At 66.0% G+C, this 27,995-nt stretch overlaps 1 protein-coding gene across 7 annotated transcripts; it reads right to left on the bottom strand.

The window, feature by feature from the left end:
* NDOR1 (NADPH dependent diflavin oxidoreductase 1) lies at positions 1-27,971 on the bottom strand. 7 transcript variants are annotated; one of them, XM_068164209.1, is made up of 16 exons: positions 27,892-27,971; positions 27,621-27,755; positions 27,113-27,190; positions 26,657-26,754; positions 25,835-25,933; positions 25,236-25,337; positions 23,961-24,281; positions 22,801-22,922; positions 20,046-20,266; positions 17,406-17,513; positions 14,859-14,973; positions 11,755-11,901; positions 11,343-11,419; positions 11,123-11,266; positions 7,245-7,339; positions 1-246 (listed from the first exon to the last, which is right to left on the bottom strand). In XM_068164209.1, the coding sequence occupies exons 1-16, from the start codon at positions 27,892-27,894 to the stop codon at positions 102-104; spliced, it is 2,010 nt and encodes a 669-aa protein (XP_068020310.1). In that variant the 5' UTR covers positions 27,895-27,971; the 3' UTR covers positions 1-101. The 7 variants fall into 7 exon arrangements, with proteins under 7 accessions (XP_068020310.1, XP_068020311.1, XP_068020312.1 ...); XM_068164210.1 differs by having other exon boundaries at positions 11,123-11,263; XM_068164211.1 differs by lacking the exon at positions 11,343-11,419 and having other exon boundaries at positions 11,123-11,241.
* Between the last annotated feature and the right edge of the window lie 24 nt (positions 27,972-27,995).

Below are 27,995 nucleotides of genomic sequence, written 5' to 3'. Positions count from 1 at the left end.
GCTATGCTGACTCCTTTATTCAGGCAGACTTCATGAGGCAGAGGGAGGCAGGGGGAGGAAGGGGAAGGCAGGGGGAGGCAGGGGGAGGCAGGCAGCCAGGCTCACGACCAGGTCTCGGACTGGAAGCGCTGGGACCGTTCCAGGGCTGCTAAATACTCCTCTGCTTGGGAGGCTGAGAGGCCTCCTTCCACCTGCAGCACCCACTGCAGAGCTTCAGCCACCGCCTCTGGCATCTGCTTGGCATTCCTGGAAGACAAAGCAGGCAGCACCATGGAGGGGGAGCAGGAAGACTGGGGGCACACCTGCAGCCCCACTGCCCCAGGCAGGCCAGCAGTGGGGCAGGGGTCGCCACCCCCAGCACACAGCACAGGCTGTGGCTGCAGCAGGGCAGAGGGGCTCAGGCTCTCAGCACAGGCTGTGGCTGCAGCAGGGCAGAGGGGCTCAGGCTCACAGCACAGGCTGCAGAGGGGCAGAGGGGCTCAGGCTCACAGCACAGGCTGCAGAGGGGCAGAGGGGCTCAGGCTCAGAGCACAGGCTGTGGCTGCAGCAGGGCAGAGGGGCTCAGGCTCAGAGCACAGGCTGTGGCTGCAGCAGGGCAGAGGGGCTCAGGCTCACAGCACAGGCTGTGGCTGCAGCAGGGCAGAGGGGCTCAGGCTCACAGCACAGGCTGTGGCTGCAGAGGGGCTCAGGCTCACAGCACAGGCTGTGGGTGCAGCAGGGCAGAGGGGCTCAGGCTCACAGCACAGGCTGTGGGTGCAGCAGGGCAGAGGGGCTCAGGCTCACAGCACAGGCTGTGGCTGCAGCAGGGCAGAGGGGTCAGGCTCACAGCAGAGGCTGTGGCTGCAGAGGGGCAGAAGGGCTCAGGCTCACAGCACAGGCTGTGGCTGCAGAGGGGCTCAGGCTCAGAGCACAGGCTGTGGCTGCAGCAGGGCAGAGGGGCTCAGGCTCAGAGCACAGGCTGTGGCTGCAGAGGAGCAGAAGGGCTCAGGCTCACAGCACAGGCTGTGGCTGCAGCAGGGCAGAGGGGTCAGGCTCACAGCAGAGGCTGTGGCTGCAGAGGGGCAGAAGGGCTCAGGCTCACAGCACAGGCTGTGGCTGCAGAGGGGCTCAGGCTCAGAGCACAGGCTGTGGCTGCAGCAGGGCAGAGGGGCTCAGGCTCAGAGCACAGGCTGTGGCTGCAGAGGAGCAGAAGGGCTCAGGCTCACAGCACAGGCTGTGGCTGCAGAGGAGCAGAAGGGCTCAGGCTCACAGCACAGGCTGTGGCTGCAGAGGGGCAGAGGGGCTCAGGCTCACAGCACAGGCTGTGGCTGCAGAGGGGCAGAAGGGCTCAGGCTCACAGCACAGGCTGTGGCTGCAGCAGGGCAGAGGGGCTCAGGCTCAGAGCACAGGCTGCAGCAGGGCAGAGGGGCTCAGGCTCAGAGCACAGGCTGCAGCAGGGCAGAGGGGCTCAGGCTCACAGCACAGGCTGCAGCTGCAGCAGGGCAGAGGGGCTCAGGCTCACAGCACAGGCTGTGGCTGCAGCAGGGCAGAGGGGCTCAGGCTCAGAGCACAGGCTGCAGCAGGGCAGAGGGGCTCAGGCTCACAGCACAGGCTGCAGCTGCAGCAGGGCAGAGGGGCTCAGGCTCACGGCACAGGCTGTGGCTGCAGCAGGGCAGAGGGGCTCAGGCTCACAGCACAGGCTGTGGCTGCAGCAGGGCAGAGGGGCTCAGGCTCACAGCACAGGCTGTGGCTGCAGCAGGGCAGAGGGGTCAGGCTCACAGCAGAGGCTGCCTAGCACCCAATAAATGTCAGGCTTGAAGAGCAGCTCCATTAGCCACACAGGGCACCCACACCCAGCACTGCCCTGTGCAGGCACAGCCGTGGCCATGGCACCCAGCTGCCAGGGAACGAGTGTCACAGCCTGGAAGCCTTACCCTTGGCCTCCACATGGCTCCATTTCCCATCAGCCACTTGAGAGGGACATGGGGAACATGCAGGAGTCATCATTTAGCAGCAGGAGGGCAGGAACCTGCCCTTTCATCTGGGGAGGCACTGAGTGCAGGACATGTCTAAGCTTGAGCTGCCCGAGAGGGCTGCTGTGAAGGAGCAGCTGCTTCAGGCTGGCTGCTGCCTCCCTGCAACCACCCTGAAATTCACAGCTTCACAGACTGCACTGAGCTCATCTTGTCCAACCCCCCTGCAGGCAGCAGGGACACCTCCAGCTGGACCAGGCTGCCCAGGACCACAGCAAGTCTGATCTTGAATGTCCCCAGGGATGAGGCCTCAACCACCTCCTGGGCAACCTGTTGCAGGCTCTCCCCAGCCTCACTGTGCAGAGCTTCCTCCTGATGTCCAACCTAACTCTGCCCTGCTCCACTTTCAAACCATTGCCTCTCCTCCTATCCTCACAGCCCTTTCTGAACATTTTCTCCCCAGATCTCCTGGAGCCCAAACTCTCCCAGCCTGTCCCCACAGCAGAGGTTCTCCAGCCCTCTGATCATTTCTGTGGCCTTTTCATTAGGTTCATAACACTTCTGGTGCTGGGGATCCCAGAGCTGGACCCAGCCCTGCAGGTGAGGTCTCCCCAGAGCAGAGCAGAGGGGCAGGATCCTCTCTCTCCAGCTCTGGCCAAGCTGCTTTGGATGCAGCCCAGGCTGCCCTTGGCCTTCTGTGCTGCCAGTGCCCATTGCTGGCTCCTGGGCAGCTTCTCCCCCACCAGCACCCCCAGGTCCTTCTCTGTTATGATGGTGACATTTGTAACCCAGAACCAGTTCAAAACAAGACACAGTGAAGGAGACACAAGGTCCCATCTTGAAAATACCCAAACAGGCTTCCAGGACCTGAAGGGCTCCAGGAGAGCTGGGGAGGGACTCTGGCCAAGGGCTGGGAGTGCCAGGATGAGGAACAATGGCTTTGAGCTGGGAGAGGGGAGACTGAGAGTGGAGAGGAGGAAGAAGTTGTGGAGAGTGAGGCTGGGGAGACTCTGGCACAGGCTGCCCAGGGAGGCTGTGGCTGGAGGAGTTCCAGGCCAGGCTGGATGAGGCCTTGAGCAAGCTGGAGCTGGTGGGAGGGGTCCCTGCCCACAGCAGGAGCTTGGCACTGGATGAGCTTTGAAGGTCCCTTCCAACCCAACCCATTCCAGGACTCTATGATTCAACACTTCTGAGCACCAGGAGTCCCTGTGGGACATCAGAACTTCAGAGTTGTTCCTGGAGAGAGCTCCAGTGAGGAACTGACTGTGACAAAAAAAACCAACAAACTCAAACCAAACCAAACCAAACCAAACCAAACCCAACCAAACCCAACCAAACCAACCCAACCCAACCAAACCCAACCCAACCAACCCAACCAACATCTCAGCAACACTTGTTCCCAGGCTGCTCCAACTGGCAGCAGCAGCTGGCAGCGTCCTTGCCTGTTTCCCAAGCACAAGGCAGGATTCTGACTTGCATCTGAAGCTTGATTAGTGTCCCAAAATACCCAGAAAGGAGGTCTGCTTTTTTGGGAAGAGTCATATTGTTTCTGAGTCAGGCACTGATGTGCAAGTGCAAGCTCCTGCAGCATCCTCCTGCTGGGAAACACGGCAAGGAGCTGGGCTTCTGCACAGAGGGAGAGACAGCAGCAACCCTTCGGGCCCAAATCACACAGAAGAGGCAGCCCTGGCTCCCCAGGCCCTGCCCCAGTCACCAAGGGCCCAGGAGGGCAGGCACAGAGTGCACAGAGTGCACAGAGTGGTGCAGGGGCCAGGGCCATACAGGTCAGGGTTTGCTGTCCCCAGCTCTTTCCTAGTGTGGTGGAAGTGTGAGCACTGAGTTGAGGTGGAAAAAAGGCCATTTCCAGGCTAGCCCACCTGCAGCTGCCCACAGAATCCAGGGGCTGGAGGGGATCACAGGGCACCCTCCTGGCAGTTCAGAGCCTGGAGGCAAGGCTGCTGTGCCCTGGATGTCTTCACACATGCTGTGGCCAGCTCAGAAGCAAGAAAGTGCCCAGAGCCAGCAGGAGAAATGAGACTTGTACAAGGGAGGGAAGGCTCTCAGCTCCCACCTGCATGATAGGGGCTGAGGGGCACCTCATGCCAGGGACAAAGGTCCCAGCAAGATGGGGCTCAGAGCAGCCCTGATGTGCCAAGTTCCATCCTCATGGCCACAGCAACAGGCAGAGCTGTGCAGGCCTTGCTCTTTCTAAGAGGCTGATCCCTTCTGGGCAGCCCCAGAGTGTCTCCACCAGCATCAGTGACTGCTCTGCTCAGCCCCCACCTGCAGCACTGCCTCCAGTTCTGGGGCTCCCAGCACAAGAAGGTCCTGGAGCTGCTGCTGGAGAGGCTCCAAGAGTGGTGAGACTCTGGCACAGGCTGCCCAGGGAGGCTGTGGCTGCCTCCTCTCTGGGTGTTCAAAGCCAGGCTGGAGGAGGCCTTGAGCAAGCTGGGCTGGTGGGAGGGGTCCCTGCCCATGGCAGGGGGCTGGAACTGGATGAGCTTTGAGGCCCCTTCCAACCCAACCCATTCTGTGATCCATGAATCAGGAAGGGCAAAGAACATGGGAGGAGCAGAGGCTGGAGCCATTGAGGGACCGTGCCCAGTGATCACCCAACCACCTCAGCAACTGGCCTGGGGGTGGAGGCAGGACCCCAAGTCCAGCTTGATATAGGAAATCAAACCCCAGACCCACAGGCAGGAGTCAGCCCTGGGGGGGCAGGAGTCAGCCCTGGGGGGGGCAGGAGTCAGCCCTGGGGGGCAGGAGTCAGCCCTGGGGGGGAAGGAGTCAGCTCTGGGGGGGCAGGAGTCAGCTCTGGGGGGGAAGGAGTCAGCCCTGGGGGGCAGGAGTCAGCTCGGGGGGGGGCAGGAGTCAGCCCTGGGGGGGAAGGAGTCAGCCCTGGGGGGGCAGGAGTCAGCTCTGGGGGGGAAGGAGTCAGCCCTGGGGGGCAGGAGTCAGCCCTGGGGGGGAAGGAGTCAGCTCTGGGGGGGCAGGAGTCAGCCCTGGGGGGCAGGAGTCAGCTCGGGGGGGGGCAGGAGTCAGCCCTGGGGGGGAAGGAGTCAGCCCTGGGGGGGAAGGAGTCAGCCCTGGGGGGGCAGGAGTCAGCCCTGGGGGGGAAGGAGTCAGCTCTGGGGGGGCAGGAGTCAGCCCTGGGGGGCAGGAGTCAGCCCTGGGGGGCAGGAGCAGCCCCCAGAGCCCTGCCCCGCGGTGCAGCACTGCGGCAGCAGCAGGTGGGGGGCAGTGGGCGGCCAGGCCTCTGCTTCCTGGGCAGGAAACCAGAGGCTCCTTCTCCCAGGAATGCAGTGAGGCCAGTCTCACCCTGCCAGCCACTGGGGAGCTCCTCTCCTGCAGGCCAGGCAGGAAAGAGCCTCCTGCAGTGGCTGCTGGTGCCCCCGGCGGGGCAGGGGCGCGGGTCACGGGGGGCACGGCCAGCCCCGGCAGCCTGCCGCCAGCCCCGGCAGCACACAGCCTTGCACAACACTCACCACAGGCAGCAGCCTCCTCCCTGCCACACAGGCAGTGAGCAGAGCAGGCAGGGCAAGGGCTGTGCCCAGGGGAGGAAGGGAGCTGCAGCTGCTCCGCGTCCGAAGGCCAGGCCCTGCCTTTGGGACAACAGTTGGCAGAAGCAGCCCAAGGTGAGGCCCTGGGCCAGGACTGAGCTCTCACAGGGGGCAGGCTGCAGTGCTCTGTGCAGTGCTGAGCAAAGCCCTTGGCACTGTCTCACACCACATCCTGGTTTCCAGGAGGGGTTCCATGGCTGGAGCATTCAGTGGGTACAGAACTGGCTCGAGGGCTGCACCCAGAGGGTGGCTGTCGATGGCCCATGGCCAAGTGGAGTCCCTCAGGGTCAGTCCTGGGCCCAGGCTTGTTCAGCATCTTTGTTGGCAACATGGGCAGGGGCACTGAGGCTCCCTCAGCAGGTCTGCCAACACCAAGCTGTGTGATGCTGCTGACAGCTGGAGGGAAGGATCCATCCAGAGGGACCTGGGCAGGCTGCAGAGCTGGGCCCAGGCCAACCTCAGGAGGTTCAACAAGGCCAAGGGCAAGGTCCTGCAGCTGGGGCAGGGCAATCCCAGGCACTGATAGAGGCTGGGCAGGGACTGGCTGGAAAGCAGCCCTGAAGGAAAGGCCTTGGGGGTGCTGGGGGAGGAGAAGCTCAGCAGAAGCCAGCAGGGAGCACTTGCAGCCCAGAGAGCCAAGCAGAGCCTGGGCTGCAGCAGGAGAAGTGTGGCCAGCAGGGCCAGGGAGGGGATTCTGCCCCTCTGCTCCACTCTGCTGAGACCACAGCTGCAGCTCTGGGGCCAGCTCTGGAGCCTCTGTGCCAGGAAGGCTCTGGAGGTGCTGGAAGGTGTCCAGAGAAGGGCCAGGAGGAGGAGCAGAGGGCTGGAGCTGCTCTGCTGTGAGCACAGACTGAGGGAGTTGGGGTTGTGCAGGCTGGAGAGGAGAAGGCTCCCAGGAGACCTCATTGTGGCCTTCCAGGATCTGCAGGGGGCTGCAGGAAAGCTGGGGAGGGACTTCTGAGGGTGTCAGGGAGGGATAGGACTGGGGGGGATGGAGCAGAACTAGAAGTGGGGAGATTGAGATTGGATGTGAGGAAGAAGTTGTTCCCCAGGTGAGAGCCTGGCACAGGCTGCCCAGGGAGGTGGTGGAAGCCTCCTGCCTGGAGGTGTTTGCAGCCAGGCTGGAGGTGGCTGTGAGCAACCTGCTGTGGTGTGAGGTGTCCCTGCCCATGGCAGGGGGTTGAGACTGGCTGAGCCTTGGGGTCCCTTCCAACCCTGACAGTTCTGTGATTCTCTGTGGCTCAGCCCCACCCCAGGAAGGCAGCTCTGAGTGCAGAGCCAGCCAGGATGTGCTGAGGGGCCCAGAAGTTGCTGCTCACAAGCCCCAGCAGCCATGGAGCTCAGGCTTGCTGGGCTCTCAAAGCCCTCTGCTCACCCAAGCAGCCACAGGAACTGCTGGAGCCTGTTGCTCCAGCCTCACTGAGCCTGAGGTCAGGGCTGTGAAGAGGCCAGGGCTCCCCCAGGGAGGGATCTGCCAGGGCTCCCCCAGGCAGGGATCTGCCAGGGGTCAGAGGCCAGAGAGCCTGCTGGCAGTTGGAGGGGTGAGCACACAGGGGGAGCTGAGCAGCTTTGCCACGGCTCCAGCTCTGCCCCTGCTCACCAGAGCACAGGCTGGTAGGAAATGGCCCTCCCAGACCAGGCCCTGTGGAGCAGGGACATAGAGAGAGCAGCTTCCAGTCCCTCTGAGGAATGCCTCCAGGGGGGCAGCCCCTGCTTGCAGCCCCTCACTCACCCAGCCAGGTAGAGGTGAGCACCCCTGCAGTCCAGCAGCTCCCACAGCAGCCTGCGCTGCTCCCGGATGCGGTGCTGGACGTAGACCTTCTCCTCCTGCAGGGAAACACAGCACTGAGCACTGAGCACTGAGCCTGCCAGCAGCCCCAGCACCCCTGCCCCCATCCTGCTCTCTGGGGCTGTCTGCCCCAGCCTGGGGCAGCACAGCCCTGCAGAGCAAGGGACACAAGGAGAAGCAGCTGCAGCAACCCTCTCCCAGGGGAGGGGATCCCCACACCTCACATCAGTGCCCTGGGAGGGGTTGGTGCATGCTGAGGGCAGCAGGAGGAGCTGCAGCAGGGAAGGTGCCCAAGCAGCACCCCCAGATCCTCTGTCTGCCTCTTTCACCTCTGCTGGAGGCCTGGGAAGTGCCTGTGAGGGACTGCCTCCTGCTCTCCCTTCTCCCAGCGTGGGCAGAGAGGGCTCTGTGCCCCTCCCTGTGCCAAGGCTGCTGCAGGGTGGGAGCCTTCCCCACAGCCTGCCCCTAGCCCTGCCACCTGCAGACACCTGCAACAGCTTGGAAGGGCACAAAGGCTGCAGGGACAGACTCAGCCCTGCCCCTGCCCCTCTGCTGGGCACAGACTGGAGGCTGCTGGCTTTTGGCTCAGCCAGGGAGAGCCCACAAAGGGTTAATCCCCAAGGCTGGAGGCTGCCTACAGCCCTGGCCTCTGCCCAAGAGGAGCACCACTGCCAACGTGCCTGAACTCACTGCTGGCCACCCTGCTGCTCCCTGACAAAGGTCACTCTGTGATGGGGGCCAGAGCACGCCGGGCCCTGCACAGCCTCCCCCCACAGCCTCCCCCCACAGCCAGGCCCTGCACAGCCTCCCCCCACAGCTTCACCCAACAGCCTCCCCCCTACAGCCTCCTCCCCACAGCCTCCTCCCCACAGCCAGGCCCCCACAGCCTCCCCCCACAGCCAGGCCCTGCACAGCCTCCCCCCTACAGCCTCCTCCCTACAGCCAGGCCCCCACAGCCTCCCCCCACAGCCAGGCCCTGCACAGCCTCCCCCCTACAGCCTCCCCCCCACAGCCAGGCCCCCACAGCCTCCCCCCTACAGCCTCCTCCCCACAGCCAGGCCCCTACAGCCTCCCCCCTACAGCCTCCTCCCCACAGCCAGGCCCCTACAGCCTCCCCCCTACAGCCTCCTCCCCACAGCCAGGCCCCCACAGCCAGGCCCCCACAGCCTCCTCCCCCACAGCCTCCTCCCCACAGCCAGGCCCTGCACAGCCTCCCCCCACAGCCAGCCCCCCCAGGCAAGAAGAAAAGAAGGCTCTTGCTGCATCTCAGGCTCCCTGCAGGCTTGCATGGGAACAAGCCCAGGCAGCACTCGGGCCTGGTTGTCACCAGGGCTGGGCAGCACTGGGGCTGGGCAGTGCTGGGTCTGGGCAGTGCAGGGCTGGGGCAGTGCAGGGCTGGGGCTGGGCAGCACAGCCAGCAGGTCCCACCCAGCTCCAGGGTCTGCACTGCTCTGGAGCCTGAGCAACCTGGGCTGGGCTCCCAGCTGGGCACTGCTGCCTCACAGAATGGTCTGGGTGGGAAGGAGTTTTCCAGATCATCCAGCTCCAAGCCCCTGCCAGGGGCAGGGACACCTCCCACCAGCCCAGGGTGCTCAGGGCCTCATCCAGCCTGGCCTTCAACACCTCCAGGCAGGAGGCAGCCACAGCCTCCCTGGGCAGCCTGTGCCAGAGTCTCCCCAGCCTCACTCTCAAGGATTTCTTCCTCCTCTCCACTCTCAGTCTCCCCTCTCCCAGCTCAAAGCCATTGTTCCTCAGCCTGGCACTCCCAACCCTTGTCCAGAGTCCCTCCCCAGCTCTCCTGGAGCCCTTCAGGTCCTGGAAGGCTGCTCTGAGGTCTGCCTGGAGCCTTCTCTTCTCCAGGCTGCACAGCCCCAACTCCTTCAAGCCTGCCCCACAGGGAGGGTCTGCAGCCTCTGATCACATTCATGGCCTTCACTGGACTCTCTCCAACAGTTCCATGTCCTTCCTGTGCTGGGGGCCCCAGAGCTGTGGGGGGTCTCACCAGAGCTGGGGGGGTCTCACCAGAACTGGGGGGGTCTCACCAGAGCTGGGGGGGTCTCACCAGAGCTGGGGGGGTCTCACCAGAGCTGGGGGGTCTCACCAGAGCAGCCCCTGGCAAGCAGCAGCACAGCTCAGCGTGGTGAATGTTCATCAGCTAAGTGCTGACAGGGGCTCTGCCAGCGAGGCTGGCACTGCCAGAGGGTCACTTAAGGACCTGCTGGAGCTACCTAGAAGCCAGAGCACCCTGGTGACAGCCAGAGGCCACCACAGCTCAGCTGAACCCCAGCAGCTTGCTGAGCATTAGCAGCAGCTGGGCTGGGCTGGGGTCAAGCAGCCTGCAGCGCGGGGCTGAGGGGATGCGACACAAGGTCCCCGCAAAGGAGACCTCCCAGGGAGCAAAGGGGAATCCTGCTCAGCTCTGCAGCATCCCAGCTCCTGCCAGGCTCCTTGAGGAGCTAATGGCTGTGGCATCTCCTCGAGCTGCAGGCACATGGCCCAGTGCAGCACACCCTGCCTGGCTGCCCACAGGACCTGTGGCCTCTTTGCCAGTCCTGGGCTCAGGAACACCGTGAGCAGGAAGCCAGGTGGCCTGTGGTAACCAGAGGCCCTTGTCTGCTGCAAAAGCAGGGGGTGGGGTCAGGTAGAGCAAGAGGAGTCCCCCCAGGCCTCCCTGTTCCCCTCCACAGGCCTCAGCTTCCTGCTGAGACCCCCAGCTGAGCTGGGAGGATGAGGATGGGACAAGGGTGAAGGCACAACTCCTGTGCAGCAGCAGAGCTTTCTGTGACACTGCCAGGACTTGGTGGCACAAGACCCCCCCTGACAAACTGCTCTGCCCCACAGAGCAGGCAGAGAAGGGAGGCCAGGAGGTGTGAGCCCCATTCCTCCAGAGTCTGCAGGGGCAGGAGGAGGCTCTGGGGCCACTCACCAGACCCCAGAGGCAGGAGGTTTCCCCCTCCCTGTGTAAGCCATCACTGACAAGGCAGGCAGGTGATCCAATCAGCCTCTGCAGTGCTGCTCCTGCTCTTCAAAGGCTTGGAAAGCCTTCAGAGAAGCATTCAACTCATGCCATACAAGTGGCTGGCTAAAAGCTGCTGGCTCCACATCAATGCATTCAGGCAGCCAGGAGAAAGGGACTGGTGCAGCTGAGCCACCCAGAGATCCCCATTCCCCTGATCCTCTTATCAGATCTCTGCTTCAAAGGCACTGAGCTCCCAGTGCCAGGCAGGGACAGAGTCCCAGCCCACAGGGCTGTGACCAAGAGCCCTGCAGCTCAGAGAGGGCTGAGAGCCACAGACACTGCCTGGGAAAGAAGGGAGCGAAGCGAGGGGCTGAGCTCTGGGGGCTCCTGATCCTCCAGGGAGCTTCCTCCTGCATGGCTGAGGCTCAGGGAGAGCTGGCATGGAGGCCAAGCTCCTCAGCTTCAGCCAGCATCAGAGGGACAGGGTGGGGAGGGTGGCACTGAACAAAGAGAGGCTGTTGCTGCTGACCCCTCCGAGGGGCTGGGAGCCTTTTATCACTCACATGCTGCAGCCAAACAAAGCTGCTGCACCTTATCTGCTCCAGCACTCACGAGCCCTGCCCCAGCAACCTTCCCAGCACAGCCCAGCCATGCAGGTCCCAGCTGCCTGGTGGCCCTGCTGGGCTGGTGGGGGTGCCAGCCAGCACCCAGGTGGTGTGGGGAGGCGAGGTGCCCACTGCGCCACCCCCTCCGGGCCCTTCACAGCCACCCCAACAACCACCGGGGGCTAGAAGCGCTGGCAGAGCCCCATCAGGGCTGCCTAAGGTGCTTCTGTGTCCACCCTCCTCCCGGGGGAACTCACCTGGTCCCTGGAGAAGGCTGTGAAGAGCGTCAGGAAGCCCTTTGCCACCAGCTCTTCCCAATCCTCCTGGCAGTAGAAGTCCTTGGAGCGCTGGCGGCAGCCGAAGAAGAGGAAGTTGCCTGCAGAGGGCAGAGCAGGGCACTGCTGGGGGCACCACAGCCCTCAGTGCTGGGGACTGCTGGTGCCCACGGGGCCTGTGCCAGGGCTCCAAGGCTCTCACCTCTTTGCCAGTCCTGGACTCAGGAACACTGTGAGCAGGAAGCCAGGTGGCTTGTGGCAACCAGAGGCTCCTGTCTGCTGCAGAAGCAGGAGGTGGGGGGCAGGTAGGGCAAGAAGCCCCCCCCCAGGGCTGCCTGTCCCCTTCCACAGGCCTCAGCTGCCTGCTGAGACCCACAGCTGAGCTGGGGGGATGAGGATGGGACAAGGGTGAAGGCACAACTCCTGGGCAGCAGAGCTCCAAAAGCCATCCCCAGACGCAGGGAGCAGGGCAGGAGCCTCTGCAGAGCCCTGCTCTGACCCTGGCAGCAGGCCCAGGGCCCAGCTTGCTCCTACCCAAACCCAGCAAAGCCCCAGGAGCCCCTTCCCCTGCCTGCAGCAGAGCAGCCTGAGTCCCTCCCAGGAGCTGCCCTCACCTCTCCTGCCCTGTGCCACCCGCTCCTGGATGGCAGCTCGGAAGGGTGCCACGCCGGTGCCGGGCCCGACCATCACCACAGGGGTGTCAGGGTCAGCTGGGAACTTCAGTCCTCCTTTCTTCACCCACAGAGGCACCCAGACATCACCTGCCAAAGAGAGAGAGGTCACTACCACCACCCTCCCCCTGCACCCACAGCACACCCCGCAGAGGGTGAGCCTGGCATCAGTTCTTCCAGAGGGCTCTGGGGGTAGGGACAGCACCGCCCTGGCACCGTGGCAGCCGTGCTGCCCCAGGCACACCGTGCATGCCAAGCAGCTCAGCCACCTCACAGCTGGCTCTGCAAGCACCTGAGGGAGCTCCAGGGCAAGAGCCCCACAGCACAGGGGCTGGGGGGCAGTCCCCTCCTCCCCCAGCTGGTGCCAGGGAAGGCAGCTGTGGTGGTGAGCAGGGAGCTCACCCTGGCTGTCAGATAAGGAAGGGCCAAACCTGCTTCCTCTGGGAGGGTCCTCAGCCCTCCTCTAAGTACTCTGAGGTGGCTCAGTCTTGCCCTGAAGTCCTACAGAGTGCTTCTCTCCCATCCTGCCACAGGGAGACCCCATGAGCTTGGCACATCAGCTTGGGGTGGTTAGGGCAGATGAGCAGCACACAGAGGCTGGGCAGGGCAGGATGGACTCACTCAGAGAAGGACATCTGCCCCAGAGGGCTGGAGCTGCCCAGCAGGCACAGCACTACCAGCTGCAGGACACCAGGAGCAGCCTGCAGAGGCACTGGGCTCAGGAGGGTCAGGGAGCTGGGAGGAAAGCAGCAGCTCAGGGGAAGCTGGAGAGGTACTCTGTGCTCTGAAGAGGATGGGAGCAGTGAGGAAGCACAGCTCAGGGAGTTCAGCCTGTCCAGCCAAAGCAGTGTGCCCCACTCAGGGTCCAAGCAGCTCCAGCACACAGCCAGCAAGCAAACAGCTGCACTATGGTCCCATGGCAGCACCAAGGGACAGATTCTAAGGAAGGCTCCACTGCTCCAGGCCTGGGGGCAGCTCTCTTCCCTTGCTCTGGGCTGGGGGCAGCTCTCTTCCCCTGCTCTGGGCTGGGGGCAGCTCTCTTCCCCTGCTCTGGGCTGGGGGCAGCTCTCTTCCCCTGCTCTGGGCTGGGGGCAGCTCTCTTCCCCTGCTCTGGGCTGGGGGCAGCTCTCTTCCCCTGCTCTGGGCTGGGGGCAGCTCTGTTCCCTTGCTCTGGGTTCTGGGCAGCTCTGTTCCCCTGCTCTGGGCTGGGGGCAGCTCTGTTCCCCTGCTCTGGGATGGGGGCAGCTCTCTTCCCCTGCTCTGGGCTGGGGGCAGCTCTCTTCCCCTGCTCTGGGCTGGGGGCAGCTCTGTTCCCTTGCTCTGGGCTGGGGGCAGCTCTCTTCCCCTGCTCTGGGCTGGGGGCAGCTCTCTTCCCTTGCTCTGGGCTGGGGGCAGCTCTGTTCCCTTGCTCTGGGCTGGGGGCAGCTCTCTTCCCCTGCTCTGGGCTGGGGGCAGCTCTCTTCCCCTGCTCTGGGCTCAGGGCAGCTCTCTTCCCCTGCTCTGGGCTCAGGGCAGCTCTCTTCCCCTGCTCTGGGCTGGGGGCAGCTCTCTTCCCTTGCTCTGGGCTGGGGGCAGCTCTGTTCCCTTGCTCTGGGCTGGGGGCAGCTCTGTTCCCCTGCTCTGGGCTGGGGGCAGCTCTCTTCCCTTGCTCTGGGCTCTGGGCAGCTCTCTTCCCCTGCTCTGGGCTGGGGGCAGCTCTGTTCCCCTGCTCTGGGCTCTGGACAGCTCTGTTCCCTTGCTCTGGGCTGGGGGCAGCTCTCTTCCCCTGCTCTGGGCTGGGGGCAGCTCTGTCCCCCTGCTCTGGGCTGGGGGCAGCTCTCTTCCCCTGCTCTGGGCTGGGGGCAGCTCTGTCCCCCTGCTCTGGGCTGGGGGCAGCTCTCTTCCCCTGCTCTGGGCTGGGGGCAGCTCTGTCCCCCTGCTCTGGGCTGGGGGCAGCTCTGTTCCCTTGCTCTGGGTTCTGGGCAGCTCTGTTCCCCTGCTCTGGGCTGGGGGCAGCTCTGTTCCCCTGCTCTGGGCTGGGGGCAGCTCTCTTCCCCTGCTCTGGGCTGGGGGCAGCTCTCTTCCCCTGCTCTGGGATGGGGGCAGCTCTCTTCCCCTGCTCTGGGCTGGGGGCAGCTCTGTTCCCTTGCTCTGGGCTGGGGGCAGCTCTCTTCCCCTGCTCTGGGCTGGGGGCAGCTCTCTTCCCTTGCTCTGGGCTGGGGGCAGCTCTGTTCCCTTGCTCTGGGCTGGGGGCAGCTCTCTTCCCCTGCTCTGGGCTGGGGGCAGCTCTCTTCCCCTGCTCTGGGCTGGGGGCAGCTCTCTTCCCCTGCTCTGGGCTCAGGGCAGCTCTCTTCCCCTGCTCTGGGCTCAGGGCAGCTCTCTTCCCCTGCTCTGGGCTGGGGGCAGCTCTCTTCCCTTGCTCTGGGCTGGGGGCAGCTCTGTTCCCTTGCTCTGGGCTGGGGGCAGCTCTGTTCCCCTGCTCTGGGCTGGGGGCAGCTCTCTTCCCTTGCTCTGGGCTCTGGGCAGCTCTCTTCCCCTGCTCTGGGCTGGGGGCAGCTCTGTTCCCCTGCTCTGGGCTCTGGACAGCTCTGTTCCCTTGCTCTGGGCTGGGGGCAGCTCTCTTCCCCTGCTCTGGGCTGGGGGCAGCTCTGTCCCCCTGCTCTGGGCTGGGGGCAGCTCTCTTCCCCTGCTCTGGGCTGGGGGCAGCTCTGTCCCCCTGCTCTGGGCTGGGGGCAGCTCTCTTCCCCTGCTCTGGGCTGGGGGCAGCTCTGTCCCCCTGCTCTGGGCTGGGGGCAGCTCTCTTCCCTTGCTCTGGGCTCTGGGCAGCTCTCTTCCCCTGCTCTGGGCTGGGGGCAGCTCTCTTCCCCTGCTCTGGGCTGGGGGCAGCTCTCTTCCCCTGCTCTGGGCTGGGGGCAGCTCTCTTCCCCTGCTCTGGGCTGGGGGCAGCTCTCTTCCCTTGCTCTGGGCTGGGGGCAGCTCTCTTCCCCTGCTCTGGGCTGGGGGCAGCTCTCTTCCCTTGCTCTGGACAGCTCTGTTGCCCTGCTCTGGGCTGGGGGCAGCTCTGTTACCTTGCTGTGGGTCGAGGGAAGCCAGCCAGGAGGAGCAGAGGCCTCTCCTGGGCTTGCTGAGCCTGGTCTTGTAGTGCACCACTGCCATGAGGATCTGGATGCGGTCAGGGACAGCCTGTGTGCAGACAGGAGCCATCAGCCTGGGGAAGACTCCAGCACAGCTCTGCTGGAGGAGCCCTGTGCCTCCTCCAGGGACAAAGCCTGTGCCCAGCTCCTGCCAGGGCACCTGCAGCATTTCTCCTAGCCAGGAACAGGGCACAGCAGGCTGCAAGCCCTCACCTAAAAGCTTTGCAGAGGGCCAAGGGCAATGCTTTGGGACTGCTCTGCACAGCTGGCAGCAGCCACAGACTGCCCACCCCAAGGCCCCCCCACGGAGGGCCAGTGCCAGCTGAGCCTGGGCTGCCATCTGCCCAGGCAGCAGGGCCAGGTCCCACTGCCCCCTCCTGGCAGCAGCAGGCAGCAGCTCTCACCGCGGGCACAGCGCCCAGGCACGCCCCCAGCCCCTGGGGCACCACCTCCCACTGCTCCCAGGGAGCTCTGCAGCAGCCTGGGCCAGCACCTGCAGGGGGCAAGCAGCCTCGCTGAGAGGCTGGCACAGCCCGGGGCTCACATCCAGCAGGCTGGGCTGGGGCAGGCTGCCCCTGGAGCAGGGCTTCAGGTGGGATGCTCAGAGCATGGCTCCCTCTGCCCCATCCCATCCCATCCCCACCCTGCCCCATCCCAATCTCACCCTGCCCCATCCCATCCCCACCCTGCCCCATCCCAATCTCACCCTGCCCCATCCCATCCTCACCCTGCCCCATCCCAATCTCATCCTGCCCCATCCCATCCCCATCCCAATCTCACCCTGCCCCATCCCATCCCCACCCTGCCCCATCCCAATCTCACCCTGCCCCATCCCATCCCCACCCTGCCCCATCCCATCCTCACCCTGCCCCATCCCATCCTATCCCCATCCTGCCCCAGCCCATCCCCATCCTGCCCCATCCCATCCTCACCCTGCCCCATCCCATCCTATCCCCACCCTGCCCCATCCCATCCCCACCCTGCCCCATCCCATCCTCACCCTGCCCCATCCCATCCTATCCCCACCCTGCCCCAGCCCATCCCCATCCTGCCCCATCCCATCCTCACCCTGCCCCATCCCATCCCCACCCTGCCCCATCCCATCCTCACCCTGCCCCATCCCATCCTATCCCCACCCTGCCCCATCCCATCCCCACCCTGCCCCATCCCATCCCCACCCTGCCCCATCCCATCCTCACCCTGCCCCATCCCATCCCCATCCTGCCCCATCCCATCCCCATCCTGCCCCATCCCATCCCCACCCTGCCCCATCCCATCCCCACCCTGCCCCATCCAAATCTCACCCTGCCCCATCCCAATCTCACCCTGCCCCATCCCATCCCCACCCTGCCCCATCCCATCCCCACCCTGCCCCATCCAAATCTCACCCTGCCCCATCCCAATCTCACCCTGCCCCATCCCATCCCCATCCTGCCCCATCCCATCCCCACCCTGCCCCATCCCATCCCCATCCTGCCCCATCCCATCCTCACCCTGCCCCATCCCATCCCCACCCTGCCCCATCCCATCCCCATCCCATCCCCACCCTGCCCCATCCCATCCCCATCCTGCCCCATCCCATCCCCACCCTGCCCCATCCCACCCTCACCCTGCCCCATCCCATTCCCATCCCATCCCCATCCCATCCCCACCCTGCCCCATCCCAATCTCACCCTGCCCCATCCCATCCCCACCCTGCCCCATCCCATCCCCACCCTGCCCCATCCCACCCTCACCCTGCCCCATCCCATCCCCACCCTGCCCCATCCCAATCTCACCCTGCCCCATCCCATCCCCACCCTGCCCCATCCCAATCTCACCCTGCCCCATCCCATCCCCATCCTGCCCCATCCCATCCTCACCCTGCCCCATCCCAATCTCATCCTGCCCCATCCCATCCCCATCCTGCCCCATCCCATCCTCACCCTGCCCCATCCCACCCTCACCCTGCCCCATCCCAATCTCACCCTGCCCCATCCCATCCTCACCCTGCCCCATCCCATCCTCACCCTGCCCCATCCCATCCCCACCCTGCCCCATCCCAACCTCACCCTGCCCCATCCCATCCCCATCCTGCCCCATCCCATCCCCACCCTGCCCCATCCCAATCTCACCCTGCCCCATCCCACCTCCATCCTGCCCCATCCCATCCCCACCCTGCCCCATCCCATCCCCATCCTGCCCCATCCCATCCCCACCCTGCCCCATCCCATCCCCATCCTGCCCCATCCCATCCCCATCCCATCCCCACCCTGTGTCCCTCCTCACCTCACCCCAGCCCCTTCTCCTCCTCTCTCCTGCTCACAGCCTTCTCCCTGTTCCCACCCTGCCCCCAGCTACTTCCCATCCTTTCCCCATCCTCACCTGCTCTCCACCCCTGCCCCACACAGCCTGAGCAGCCTGAGCACAGCCCTGCAGGCAGCCCTGGCCCTGGCAGCCGCTCAGCTGAGCCTGGCAGGGGCAGCAGGCCCTGGCCCTTACCAGCAGGGAGGAGGCAATGGAGAAGGCCCTGGGCCTGATGCGGGGGATGAGGTCCAGCAGGTAGTCAGGAGGGATGGCAGAGGAGGTGTGAGGGAAGTCCCACAGGACCTGCAGGGCAAGGGCAGCTCAGGACACCCCTGCCTGCTGCCCAGGCTGCCACCCAGCCCCAGCTGCCCCTCAGCACCAGCTGCCCTGTGCCACTGCCCAGCCCCACAGCCCCCAGCTGGAGCTGCCTGCAACCAGCAGGGGAATCCACCCGAGGAAGGGGGAAAGAGACCAAAGAGCACAGGGAGGAGCAGAGCAGGGGCACAGCCTGCCTGGCACAGCAGCGTGGCACTGCCCTCAGCACTGCCTGGCACAGCAGCTTGGCACTGCCCTGAGCACTGCCTGGCACAGCAGCGTGGCACTGCCCTCAGCACTGCCTGGCACAGCAGCGTGGCACTGTCCTCATCACTGGCTGGCACAGCAGCATGGCACTGCCCTCAGCACTGCCTGGCACAGCAGTATGGCACTGTCCTCATCACTGGCTGGCACAGCAGCATGGCACTGTCCTCAGCACTGCCTGGCACAGCAGCGTGGCACTGCCCTGAGCACTGCCTGGCACAGCAGCGTGGCACTGCCCTGAGCCCTGCCTGGCACAGCAGCGTGGCACTGCCCTCAGCACTGCCTGGCACAGCAGCATGGCACTGCCCTGAGCCCTGCCTGGCACAGCAGCGTGGCACTGCCCTCAGCACTGCCTGGCACAGCAGCTTGGCACTGCCCTCAGCACTGCCTGGCACAGCAGCGTGGCACTGCCCTCAGCACTGCCTGGGTGCCCTGCAGCTGGGCACAGCCCTGAGCACTGCCTGGCACAGCAGTGTGGCACTGCCCTCAGCACTGCCTGGGTGCCCTGCAGCATGGCACTGTCCTGAGCACTGCCTGGGTGCCCTGCACTATGGCACTGCCCTCAGCACTGCCTGGCACAGCAGCGTGGCACTGCCCTCAGCACTGCCTGGCACAGCAGCATGGCATTGCCCTCAGCACTGCCTGGGTGCCCTGCAGCATGGCACTGCCCTAAGCACTGCCTGGCACAGCAGCATGGCACTGCCCTCAGCACTGCCTGGGTGCCCTGCAGCATGGCACTGCCCTGAGCACTGCCTGGCACAGCAGAATGGCACTGCCCTGAGCACTGCCTGGCACAGCAGCATGGCACTGCCCTCAGCACTGCGTGGCACAGCAGCATGGCACTGCCCTGAGCACTGCCTGGCACAGCAGCATGGCACTGCCCTCAGCACTGCGTGGGTGCCCTGCAGCTTGGCACTGCCCTGAGCACTGCCTGGCACAGCAGAATGGCACTGCCCTGAGCACTGCCTGGGTGCCCTGCAGCTTGGCACTGCCCTGAGCACTGTCTGGGTGCCCTGCAGCTTGGCACTGCCCTCAGCACTGCCTGGGTGCCCTGCAGCTGGGCACTGCCCTCCCAGAGCACTGCCTGGGTGCCCTGCAGCATGGCACTGCCCTGAGCACTGCCTGGGTGCCCTGCAGCATGGCACTGCCCTGAGCACTGCCTGGGTGCCCTGCAGCTGGGCACTGCCCTCCCTGAGCACTGCCTGGGTGCCCTGCAGCTTGGCACTGCCCTGAGCACTGCCTGGCACAGCAGCTTGGCACTGCCCTGAGCACTGCCTGGGTGCCCTGCAGCTTGGCACTGCCCTCAGCACTGCCTGGCACAGCAGCATGGCACTGCCCTGAGCACTGCCTGGGTGCCCTGCAGCTTGGCACTGCCCTCAGCACTGCCTGGCACAGCAGCATGGCACTGCCCTCAGCACTGGCTGGCACAGCAGCATGGCACTGCCCTCAGCACTGGCTGGCACAGCAGCATGGCACTGTCCTCAGCACTGCCTGGGTGCCCTGCAGCTTAGCACTGTCCTCAGCACTGCCTGGCACAGCAGCATGGCACAGCCCTGAGCACTGCCTGGCACAGCAGCTTGGCACTGCCCTGAGCACTGCCTGGGTGCCCTGCAGCTTGGCACTGCCCTCAGCACTGCCTGGGTGCCCTGCAGCTGGGCACTGCCCTCCCAGAGCACTGCCTGGGTGCCCTGCAGCATGGCACTGCCCTGAGCACTGCCTGGGTGCCCTGCAGCATGGCACTGCCCTGAGCACTGCCTGGGTGCCCTGCAGCTGGGCACTGCCCTCCCTGAGCACTGCCTGGGTGCCCTGCAGCTTGGCACTGCCCTGAGCACTGCCTGGCACAGCAGCTTGGCACTGCCCTGAGCACTGCCTGGGTGCCCTGCAGCTTGGCACTGCCCTCAGCACTGCCTGGCACAGCAGCATGGCACTGCCCTGAGCACTGCCTGGGTGCCCTGCAGCTTGGCACTGCCCTCAGCACTGCCTGGCACAGCAGCATGGCACTGCCCTCAGCACTGGCTGGCACAGCAGCATGGCACTGCCCTCAGCACTGGCTGGCACAGCAGCATGGCACTGTCCTCAGCACTGCCTGGGTGCCCTGCAGCTTAGCACTGTCCTCAGCACTGCCTGGCACAGCAGCATGGCACAGCCCTGAGCACTGCCTGGCACAGCAGCTTGGCACTGCCCTGAGCACTGCCTGGGTGCCCTGCAGCTGGGCACTGCCCTCCCAGAGCAGGGTGGCCTGGCTGCCAGCCTCACCTCCAGGGTGGTCCTGCGGGGCCTGCTGCAGTAGCTGTGGAGCTGCTCCTGGCCCGGTGCTGAGCTCAGCTCCTGCAGCTTCTCCCTCTCCAGGGGGTGGGGGGAGAGGCAGGAGAGGAGGTGGAAGAAGGAGCGGCGTGGGACGCAGGCCAGGTCCAGCTGGTGTGTCAGCAGCTGCCTGATGCTGCAGGGCTGGGGCAGGAGGGCAGGCAGGGCTGCACCTGGCAGGGGAGGCACAGCTCAGGGCCAGCACCCACTCAGGGCCCCAGCACCCACTCAGGGCCCCAGCGCTGCTCCCCCCAGCTCTGGGCTCCCCCAGGCAGGGGCAGTGCAGCCCCCTGCAGCCCCTGCATCACTGCTGCCCCCATGGCCACCCCTGCTGCCCCCATGGCCACCCCTGCTGCCTGCTCTGCCCCCCAGGGCCACCCCTGCTGCCCCCAGGGCCACCCCTGCTGCCTGCTCTGCCCCCCAGGGCCACCCCTGCTGCCCCCATGGCCACCCCTGCTGCCCCCATGGTCACGACTGCTGCCCCCATGGCCACCCCTACTGCCCCCAGGGCCACCCCTGCTGCCTGCTCTGCCCCCCAGGGCCACCCCTGCTGCCCCCATGGCCACCCCTGCTGCCCCCAGGGCCACCCCTGCTGCCCCCATGGCCACCCCTGCTGCCCCCATGGTCACGACTGCTGCCCCCATGGCCCCCACTGCTGCCCCCATGGCCACCCCTGCTGCCCCCATGGCCACCCCTGCTGCCCCCATGGCCAGCACTGCTGCCCCCATGGCCACCCCTGCTGCCCCCAAGGCCACCACTGCTGCCTGCTCTGCCCCCCATGGCCACCCCTGCTGCCCCCAAGGCCACCACTGCTGCCCCCAGGGCCACCCCTGATGGCCCCATGGTCACCACTGCTGCCCCCATGGCCCCCACTGCTGCCCCCAAGGCCACCCCTGCTGCCCCCATGGCTACCCCTGCTGCCCCCATGGTCACCACTGCTGCCCCCATGGCTACCCCTGCTGCCCCCATGGCCCCCACTGCTGCCCCCATGGCCCCCACTGCTGCCCCCATGGTCCCCACTGCTGCCCCCATGGCCACCCCTGCTGCCCCCATGGCCACCCCTGCTGCCCCCATGGTCCCCACTGCTGCCCCCATGGCCCCCACTGCTGCCCCCAAGGCCACCCCTGCTGCCCCCATGGTCCCCACTGCTGCCCCCATGGCCCCCACTGCTGCCCCCATGGTCACCCCTGCTGCCCCCATGGCCCCCACTGCTGCCCCCAAGGCCACCCCTGCTGCCCCCATGGTCACCCACTGCTGCCCCCAGGGCCACCCCTGCTGCCCCCATGGCCCCCACTGCTGCCCCCATGGCCCCCACTGCTGCCCCCATGGCCACCCCTGCTGCCCCCATGGCCCCCACTGCTGCCCCCATGGCCACCCCTGCTGCCCCCATGGCCCCCACTGCTGCCCCCATGGCCACAACTGCTGCCCCCATGGCCACCCACTGCTGCCCCCATGGCCCCCACTGCTGCCCCCATGGCCACCCCTGCTGCCCCCATGGCCCCCACTGCTGCCCCCATGGCCACCCCTGCTGCCCCCATGGCCACCCCTGCTGCCTGCTCTGCCCCCCAGGGCCACCCCTGCTGCCCCCATGGCCACCACTGCTGCCTGCTCTGCCCCCCATGGCCCCCACTGCTGCCCCCATGGCCACCCCAGCTGCCTGCTCTGCCCCCCAGGGCTGCAGCACAGGCAGTGCCCTTGCCTCAGGACAAGGCCTTCCCCACACACAGGGCAGTGCCAGGCCTGCCCTTGGCTCCTGCTCCCCTCCCACAGCTGTGGGGAGCAGCCTGAGTGCCCCTTGGCCTTGCCTGGCAGGCAAGAACCACAGCACTGAGAGCATGGAGGGGGCAGGGGCATGCAGGAGACAGGAGGGAAAGCTGCCCCAGCCCCCTAGGAGAGAAACCTCCCCCAGCCCCCCCAGGAGGGAAACCTGCCCCAGCCCCCCAGGAGAGAAACCTCCCCCAGCCCCCCCAGGAGAGAAACCTCCCCCTGCCCCCCCAGGAGGGAAACCTGCCCCAGCCCCCCCAGGAGGGAAACCTCTTCTCTCCACTCTCAATCTCCCTCTTGCAGTTCAAACCCTCCCCCCTTGGCCTGTCCCAACAGGCTCTGCTCAGAACTCTGTCCCCAGCTCCCTGCTCAGCCCCTGAAGCACTGCAAGGCCACCAGAAGGTCTCCCTGGAGCCTTCCCTCCTCCAGGCTGCCCAAGGCCAACTCTCTCAGCCTGGCCTCCCAGCAGAGGGCTTCCAGCCCTGCCAGCACTGCTGTGGCCTCCTCTGGCCCTGCTCCAGCAGCTCCCTGGCTGTGCTGAGGGCTCCAGAGCTGCAGACAGCAGCAGCAGTGGCTGCAGGGCTCCAGGGGATTTCTGCAGCTGCTGGTGCTGGTTTGTGGCTGCAGGAGCACCTGCAGCAGGTCCCTGGAGCTCAGAGGGACAGACCTGCAAGCCTCAGGCAGGGAAACAGAGGCTTCCCAGCTCGGGTGCTGGGCTGGGGAGGCTGCAGGGTGCTCCACACTCTGTGCTGGGGGCTGCACAGACACAGGGCTGGGCTGCAGCCTGGGCACTGCTGGGCTCCTCCCTGGCCCTGCAGAGGGATCCACAGGCACTGGGAGGGCAGGAGAGCTGCCAGCCTCTGCAGCCACTGCCCAGGCCAAGCTGAGCTGCAGGCTGGGCTCAGCCCAGCAGGGAGGGCAGGGAGCAGCAGGCAGCACCTACCAGGCTCTGTGGGCTTCAGCACAAAGAGTCTGTCTGGCTGCAGGCAGAGGAGCTGGCACAGCTGCTCCACATCCTCGGGGCGGTTCTGGGGCTGGATCATCACCACGTCCCCTGCAGAGAACCTGTGGGGGCAGCAGGGGCTGGGGGCAGCCATGGGGCACAGCACCCCCAGCCCCAGCCAGAGGCCACCACTCAGGCCTCAGGCAAGCTGCTGCCAGTGCCACTGATGACAGAATGACCATGGGAGGGACCTCTGGAGATCAGAGAGTCCAAGCCCCCTGCCCAAGCAGGGTCAGGCAGGGCAGGGCACACAGGGACACAGCCGGGGGGGCCTGGAAAGGCTGCAGAGGAGGAGACTCCACAGCCCCTCTGGGCAGCCTGCTCCAGGCCTCTGCCACCCTCACAGCACAGAGACTTCCTCAAGTCGAGGTGGAGCTTCCTGGGTCCCAGTTTGTATCCACTGCCCCCTGTCCTACCACAGGACACCACTGAAGGGAGCCTGGCCCCTGCTTGACACCCACCCCTCACACATCTGTAGCCATCACCAAGATGCCCTCTCAGGCTGCTCCTCTCCAGGCCAACAGCCCCAGGGCTCTCAGCCTCTCCTCATCACACAGGTCCCAGGCCCTCCAGCACCCTCACAGCCTCCCTCAGACCCTCCCCAGCACATCCCTGCCCCTCTTGAGCTGGGGGAGCCCAGAACTGGACACAATGCCCCAGCTGTGACCTCAGCAGGGCAGAGCTGAGTGCTCTCCACAGCTGGCAAGAGCTGGACCAGGGGCAGGACTCACACTGCCACATGCCCCTGGCTGTGCCATGGAGAGGCACAGCCCAGCAGGACCACACACAGGGCTGAGCTCTCAGCACTGAAGCAGGGCAGTGAGAGGAAGGTGGGCACAGGACAGCCCAGCCCCAGCCCCCCCAGGCAGCTGGGGGCAGTCACAGTGCTCCCAGCCCAGCCCCAGCCCCCAGGCAGCTGGGGGCAGTCACAGTGCTCCCAGCCCAGCCCCAGCCCCCAGGCAGCTGGGGGCAGTCACAGTGCTCCCAGCACACCCCCAGCCCCTCCAGGCAGCTGGGGGCAGTCACAGTGCTCCCACCCCAGCCCCAGCCCCACCCCAGCCCCAGCCCCAGCCCCAGCCCAGCCCCCCAGCGGAGCTCACGTGATGGCCGAGCCGGCGATGTCGAACTCGAGGAGCCTCACGTCCTGGAAGTGAGTCTCTGCGGTCAGCCTGCGGTTGGTGAGGAGGCGTGCCGCCAGGGGGCGCTGTTCGCAGGGCGCCGCCGGGGGTCGCTGCTCGCCGGGCGCCGCCGGGGGTCGCTGCTCGCCGGGCGCCGCCGGGGATCGCTGCTCGCCGGGCGCCGCCGGGGATCGCTGCTCGCCGGGCGCCGCCGGGGGTCGCTGCTCGCAGGGCGCCGCGAGGGTCCCCGCGGGGCTCGGGGCGGGCTCGGGCAGATAGTGCAGGCGGTAGCGGGGGGGCAGGCTGCGGGGGCAGAGCCGTGCGGTCACCTCCGTGCCGCAGCTGCTGGGGGCAGGGGCAGCGCCGCGGGCTGGGGGCAGGGAGAGCCCCGCGGGCTGGGGGCAGGGGCAGCCCCGCGGGCTGGGGGCAGGGGCAGCCCCGCGGGCTGGGGGCAGGGGCAGCCCCGCGGGCTGGGGGCAGGGGCAGGGGCAGCGCTGCGGGCTGGGGGCAGGGGCAGGGGCAGCGCTGCGGGCTGGGGGCAGGGGCAGCGCCGCGGGCTGGGGGCAGGGGCAGGGAGAGCCCCGCGGGCCGGGGGCAGGGGCAGGGGCAGGGAGAGCCCCGCGGGCCGGGGGCAGGGGCAGCGCCGCGGGCTGGGGGCAGGGGCAGCCCCGCGGACCTCTCCTGACTCCAGCAGCCTCTGCCCCTGCTGCCTGCAGGGGCCCTGGGCAAGGGGAGGCAATGAACCATGGAAGGGGCTGGGCTGGAAGGGAGCTCCGGAGGGCATCCAGGCCAACCCCCCCGCGCCCAGCAGGGACATCCTACACTGGATCAGGCTGCCCAGAGCCCTGCCCAGCCCCACCTTGAGTATCTCCAGGGGGGAGGCCTCAAGCACCTCCCTGGGCAGCCTGCTGCAGTGCTCCAGCAGCCTCCTGGTAAAGAGGACTGCCAGGAGGACATCCCAGGCTCCAGAGCAGGCAGGGGGAGGCTGGCTGGGCACACAGCTCTGCCCAGGCCAGCAAGAACCCTGCCAGGGCACCTGCCACACACCCCCAGGGGACAAAGGGGACACTCCATCCAGAGGTATGAGCCAGGCATGGACAAAGCCCAAGAGACACCTGGGACACCAGCAGCTTTGTGGGGAGGGCTCCTGGGCAAAGCAGAGGTCCCCACCCTCAGAACGGCCAAGGCAGCCTGGCACCTCCCAGCAGGCAGCCCCAGCAGGCAGCCCCAGCAGGCCTGCCCACCCTCTGCACTCACCAGACATCTGGGCTGATGATCTCAAGGCCAGGGGGCAGAGGATACAAGGCAAGGACCTTGTCCCATAGGGCCAGGAGCCACGGATCAATCACTGCATCTGGTCTGCAAGGGGCAAATTCAGGTGGCAGTGGTGCAGCACCAGACCCTCAGGCTGCCCCCAGGCCCAGACACTGCTGGGCCAGCCCTGGGCAGCCACCTCTGCACCCCCTGCAGTGCACACAGCTGCTCCACATCATTTCCTCCCAGCCTCAGCTCTGCACACGTGTCCCAGGCACCCCAAGCAGGCAGCCACTCCCCAGGGCCCAGCCACACCAACCCCAACCCTGGCAGCCACCACCCCTCCAGCCAGGCACAGCCACAGCCAGGCAGCTTTGGCTGGCACACAGCTGTGTGACACAGCTGTCCCCTGCTGGGGCAGAGCCAGGAGAGCCTGGCACATGCTGGGGGTTGTGGGACCCCCTGGAGGGGGAGGTGATGCAGGTCCTGGCAGAGATCCATGAGCAGAGAGCAGCAGCAGGCTGCTGTCCCCAGGGTGCAGGACACCCAGCCCTGCCCTCAGGAGGGCACCCCCAGAGCTGCCCCCTCCCCTGGGCTCTTACCCCAAGTCATGCTGGTCATCTCCCAGTGCCACTGGCAGCAGAGGGTTGCCCCCAAGCTGTAGCAGACGTTTGTGCAGCTTCTTGGCAATGAAGTTAAACCTGGGAGGAGAAGAAGGGCAGCTGCAGGGGGCAGGGCTGCTCCAGCAGCCCCACAGCAGCTGGCTGCATCAGCCAGCACCTGGGCACTGCCCAACCTGTGCCTGGGGCAGCAGCTGGCTGCCACTTGCTGGCCCACACAGGCTGTGTCCAGCTCCCAGCAGGCACTCAGAGAGCTGCAGTTTCTCCTCAAGGCAGCTTGTGTCCCAGTCAAACACATCCTTCCCTCTAGCCCCTCACTGTGCCAGGCAGCTCAGGCACACTCCTATCCCTCCCACTATGGCTTCTGGGCACAGAGGAACAATCCCTAGGCAGAGAACTGGGCCCAGCAGGGCTGGCTGCCACCTGGAGCTGTGCATCTCATGTGTCCTGCTGGCTTGGTGCACTGAGACTGCTGGGACTTGGGAGAGAGAATGGAATGGATCTACTCAAAGCATCTGCTTGAGGAGGCCAGGAGGACAGAAGCAGGCAGAAGCCCAGCTCCTGGAGGCTGGCAAGGACATGATGATGAGGAGGAGGATCCCCAGGATGGTGACCTTCAGAAGTGCCTCCCAAGCCCTGCTCTGTGCCACTGGCTGGCAGGGGAAGGAATCAGTTCCCACGTGAGGAGCTGCAGCTCTGTACAGGCAGGCTCCCTCTCCCCTTACCCACCTTGGGGCCTTGCCTGCAGCCAGAGGTGTGAGGAGCAGCTGGCAGGGGCAGGCAGGGGGCTGCAGTGCTGCTTACTTGGGGTAGGAGGAGTCGCCGAGGCCCAGCACGGCGTAGTCCAGCTGGCAGAGGGAGGAGGGGGAAAGGCTCTTCCGGAACAGGAACCTCCAGAACGTCTGCAGGGGCAGGGCTGGGAGTCAGCTGCTGCCAGCAAGCTGCCCACAGCCCCCTGCTCACCCACTCACCAACCCCCTCCTGCCCTCTGCTGAGCCTGCAGAGGTGACCCCAGGAAGAAGCCCCCACTGCCACCTGCCAGGAGGACGATGCTCTGTGCGCCCCCTGCTACCCTGCAGGGCTCCTGTGCCAGCAGGGCCTCTCTCAGCTGTGGGACAGCTGACAGCTCCTGTGTGCCTCCACTGCTGCTGCTCCAAAGCTCCCCCCTCCAAAAACCACCACTGCTTAAGCTGCACCACGAGACAAACCCAGGCCCTGGACCAGGGCTGTGAGAGCAAGGTGGAGAGGAGCATGCTGCACCTTCATGTTGTCAGGAGGGTCACCCTGGCCAGTGGTTGCACAGACAAACACCACCAGTGGCTCATTGATGAGGTTGGCCTGTGGGCACAAACATGGGAAGGCAAATTCAGGTCAGCAGCCTACAAACACGTGTCCTGACTGTCCCAGCATGCTTGCCAGCATCACATCACATTCACAGACTGACCACACTCAGAGCAAAACCTGCAGCCCTGCATGGCACAGCCTCCTCCGCGGCATGTGCTGCCCACAGGCTGCCTGCAGCATCAGCTTCTTGCTGCTCCACACCTGGCAGGGTATGGCTGAGCATCTGTCACCCAACACAGACTCTAGCCCCAGCGTCACCGCTCAGCTTGCACTCCCTTCCAGCTGAGCTAAGCACAAGCTGCTCCCAGGAAGGGCACAGAGCCCCGAAGCAGGTCCCAAGAAAGTGGAGAGTGCCAGGACACGGTTTGGTGGAGATGGACTAAGGCCTGCGGGACCTGGAGCAGCCCTGCGTGTCAGCACTCACCACGTCATAGCTATCCAGTGCCTCCACTCTGCACTGGAAGTGCCGCCGCTTGGCTTCTCTACCAATCCTCTCGGCTGCATCTTCAGCCGTCCCAGTCTGGCTGCCAAACAGAACCAGAACTCTCCGCTCCGCCATCTGCGGGACAGAGAGGCCCGGAGATCAGAACCGCGTCTGCCCTGTGGAGCAGCTCCAAGGGAGGGGAAGAGCTGGAGGCCAGGGCCGGGAAGCCCCAGAGGGAGCCCCAGCTCCAGCCCCCCCGCAGCTCGCTCACCATGCCCCAGCCGCCACTTCCGTGTACGTCATCACGCAGCGCCGCTCCCGGAAGGTCACCACGTAGCGACGCTGCCTCCAACGGCGGCCGCGTGGCGACGCTCC

This window comes from Melanerpes formicivorus, unplaced genomic scaffold (assembly GCF_026170545.1).
Source record: "Melanerpes formicivorus ecotype bairdi unplaced genomic scaffold, bMelFor1.0.p_v2 SCAF_77, whole genome shotgun sequence".
Lineage (NCBI taxonomy): Eukaryota > Metazoa > Chordata > Aves > Piciformes > Picidae > Melanerpes > Melanerpes formicivorus.
The sequence above is the reverse complement of the archived record's forward strand: the minus strand, read 5'-3'. Positions and strand labels throughout refer to the sequence as shown.

Coding starts and splice junctions, on each gene's coding strand:
- NDOR1 (XM_068164209.1), bottom strand. Junction 24,282..25,235: donor ATCATCAGCCCAGATGTCTG/GTGAGTGCAGAG, acceptor CTGCCCCCGCAG/CCTGCCCCCCCGCTACCGCC. Junction 14,974..17,405: donor CCATTGCCTCCTCCCTGCTG/GTAAGGGCCAGG, acceptor GTCTGCACACAG/GCTGTCCCTGACCGCATCCA.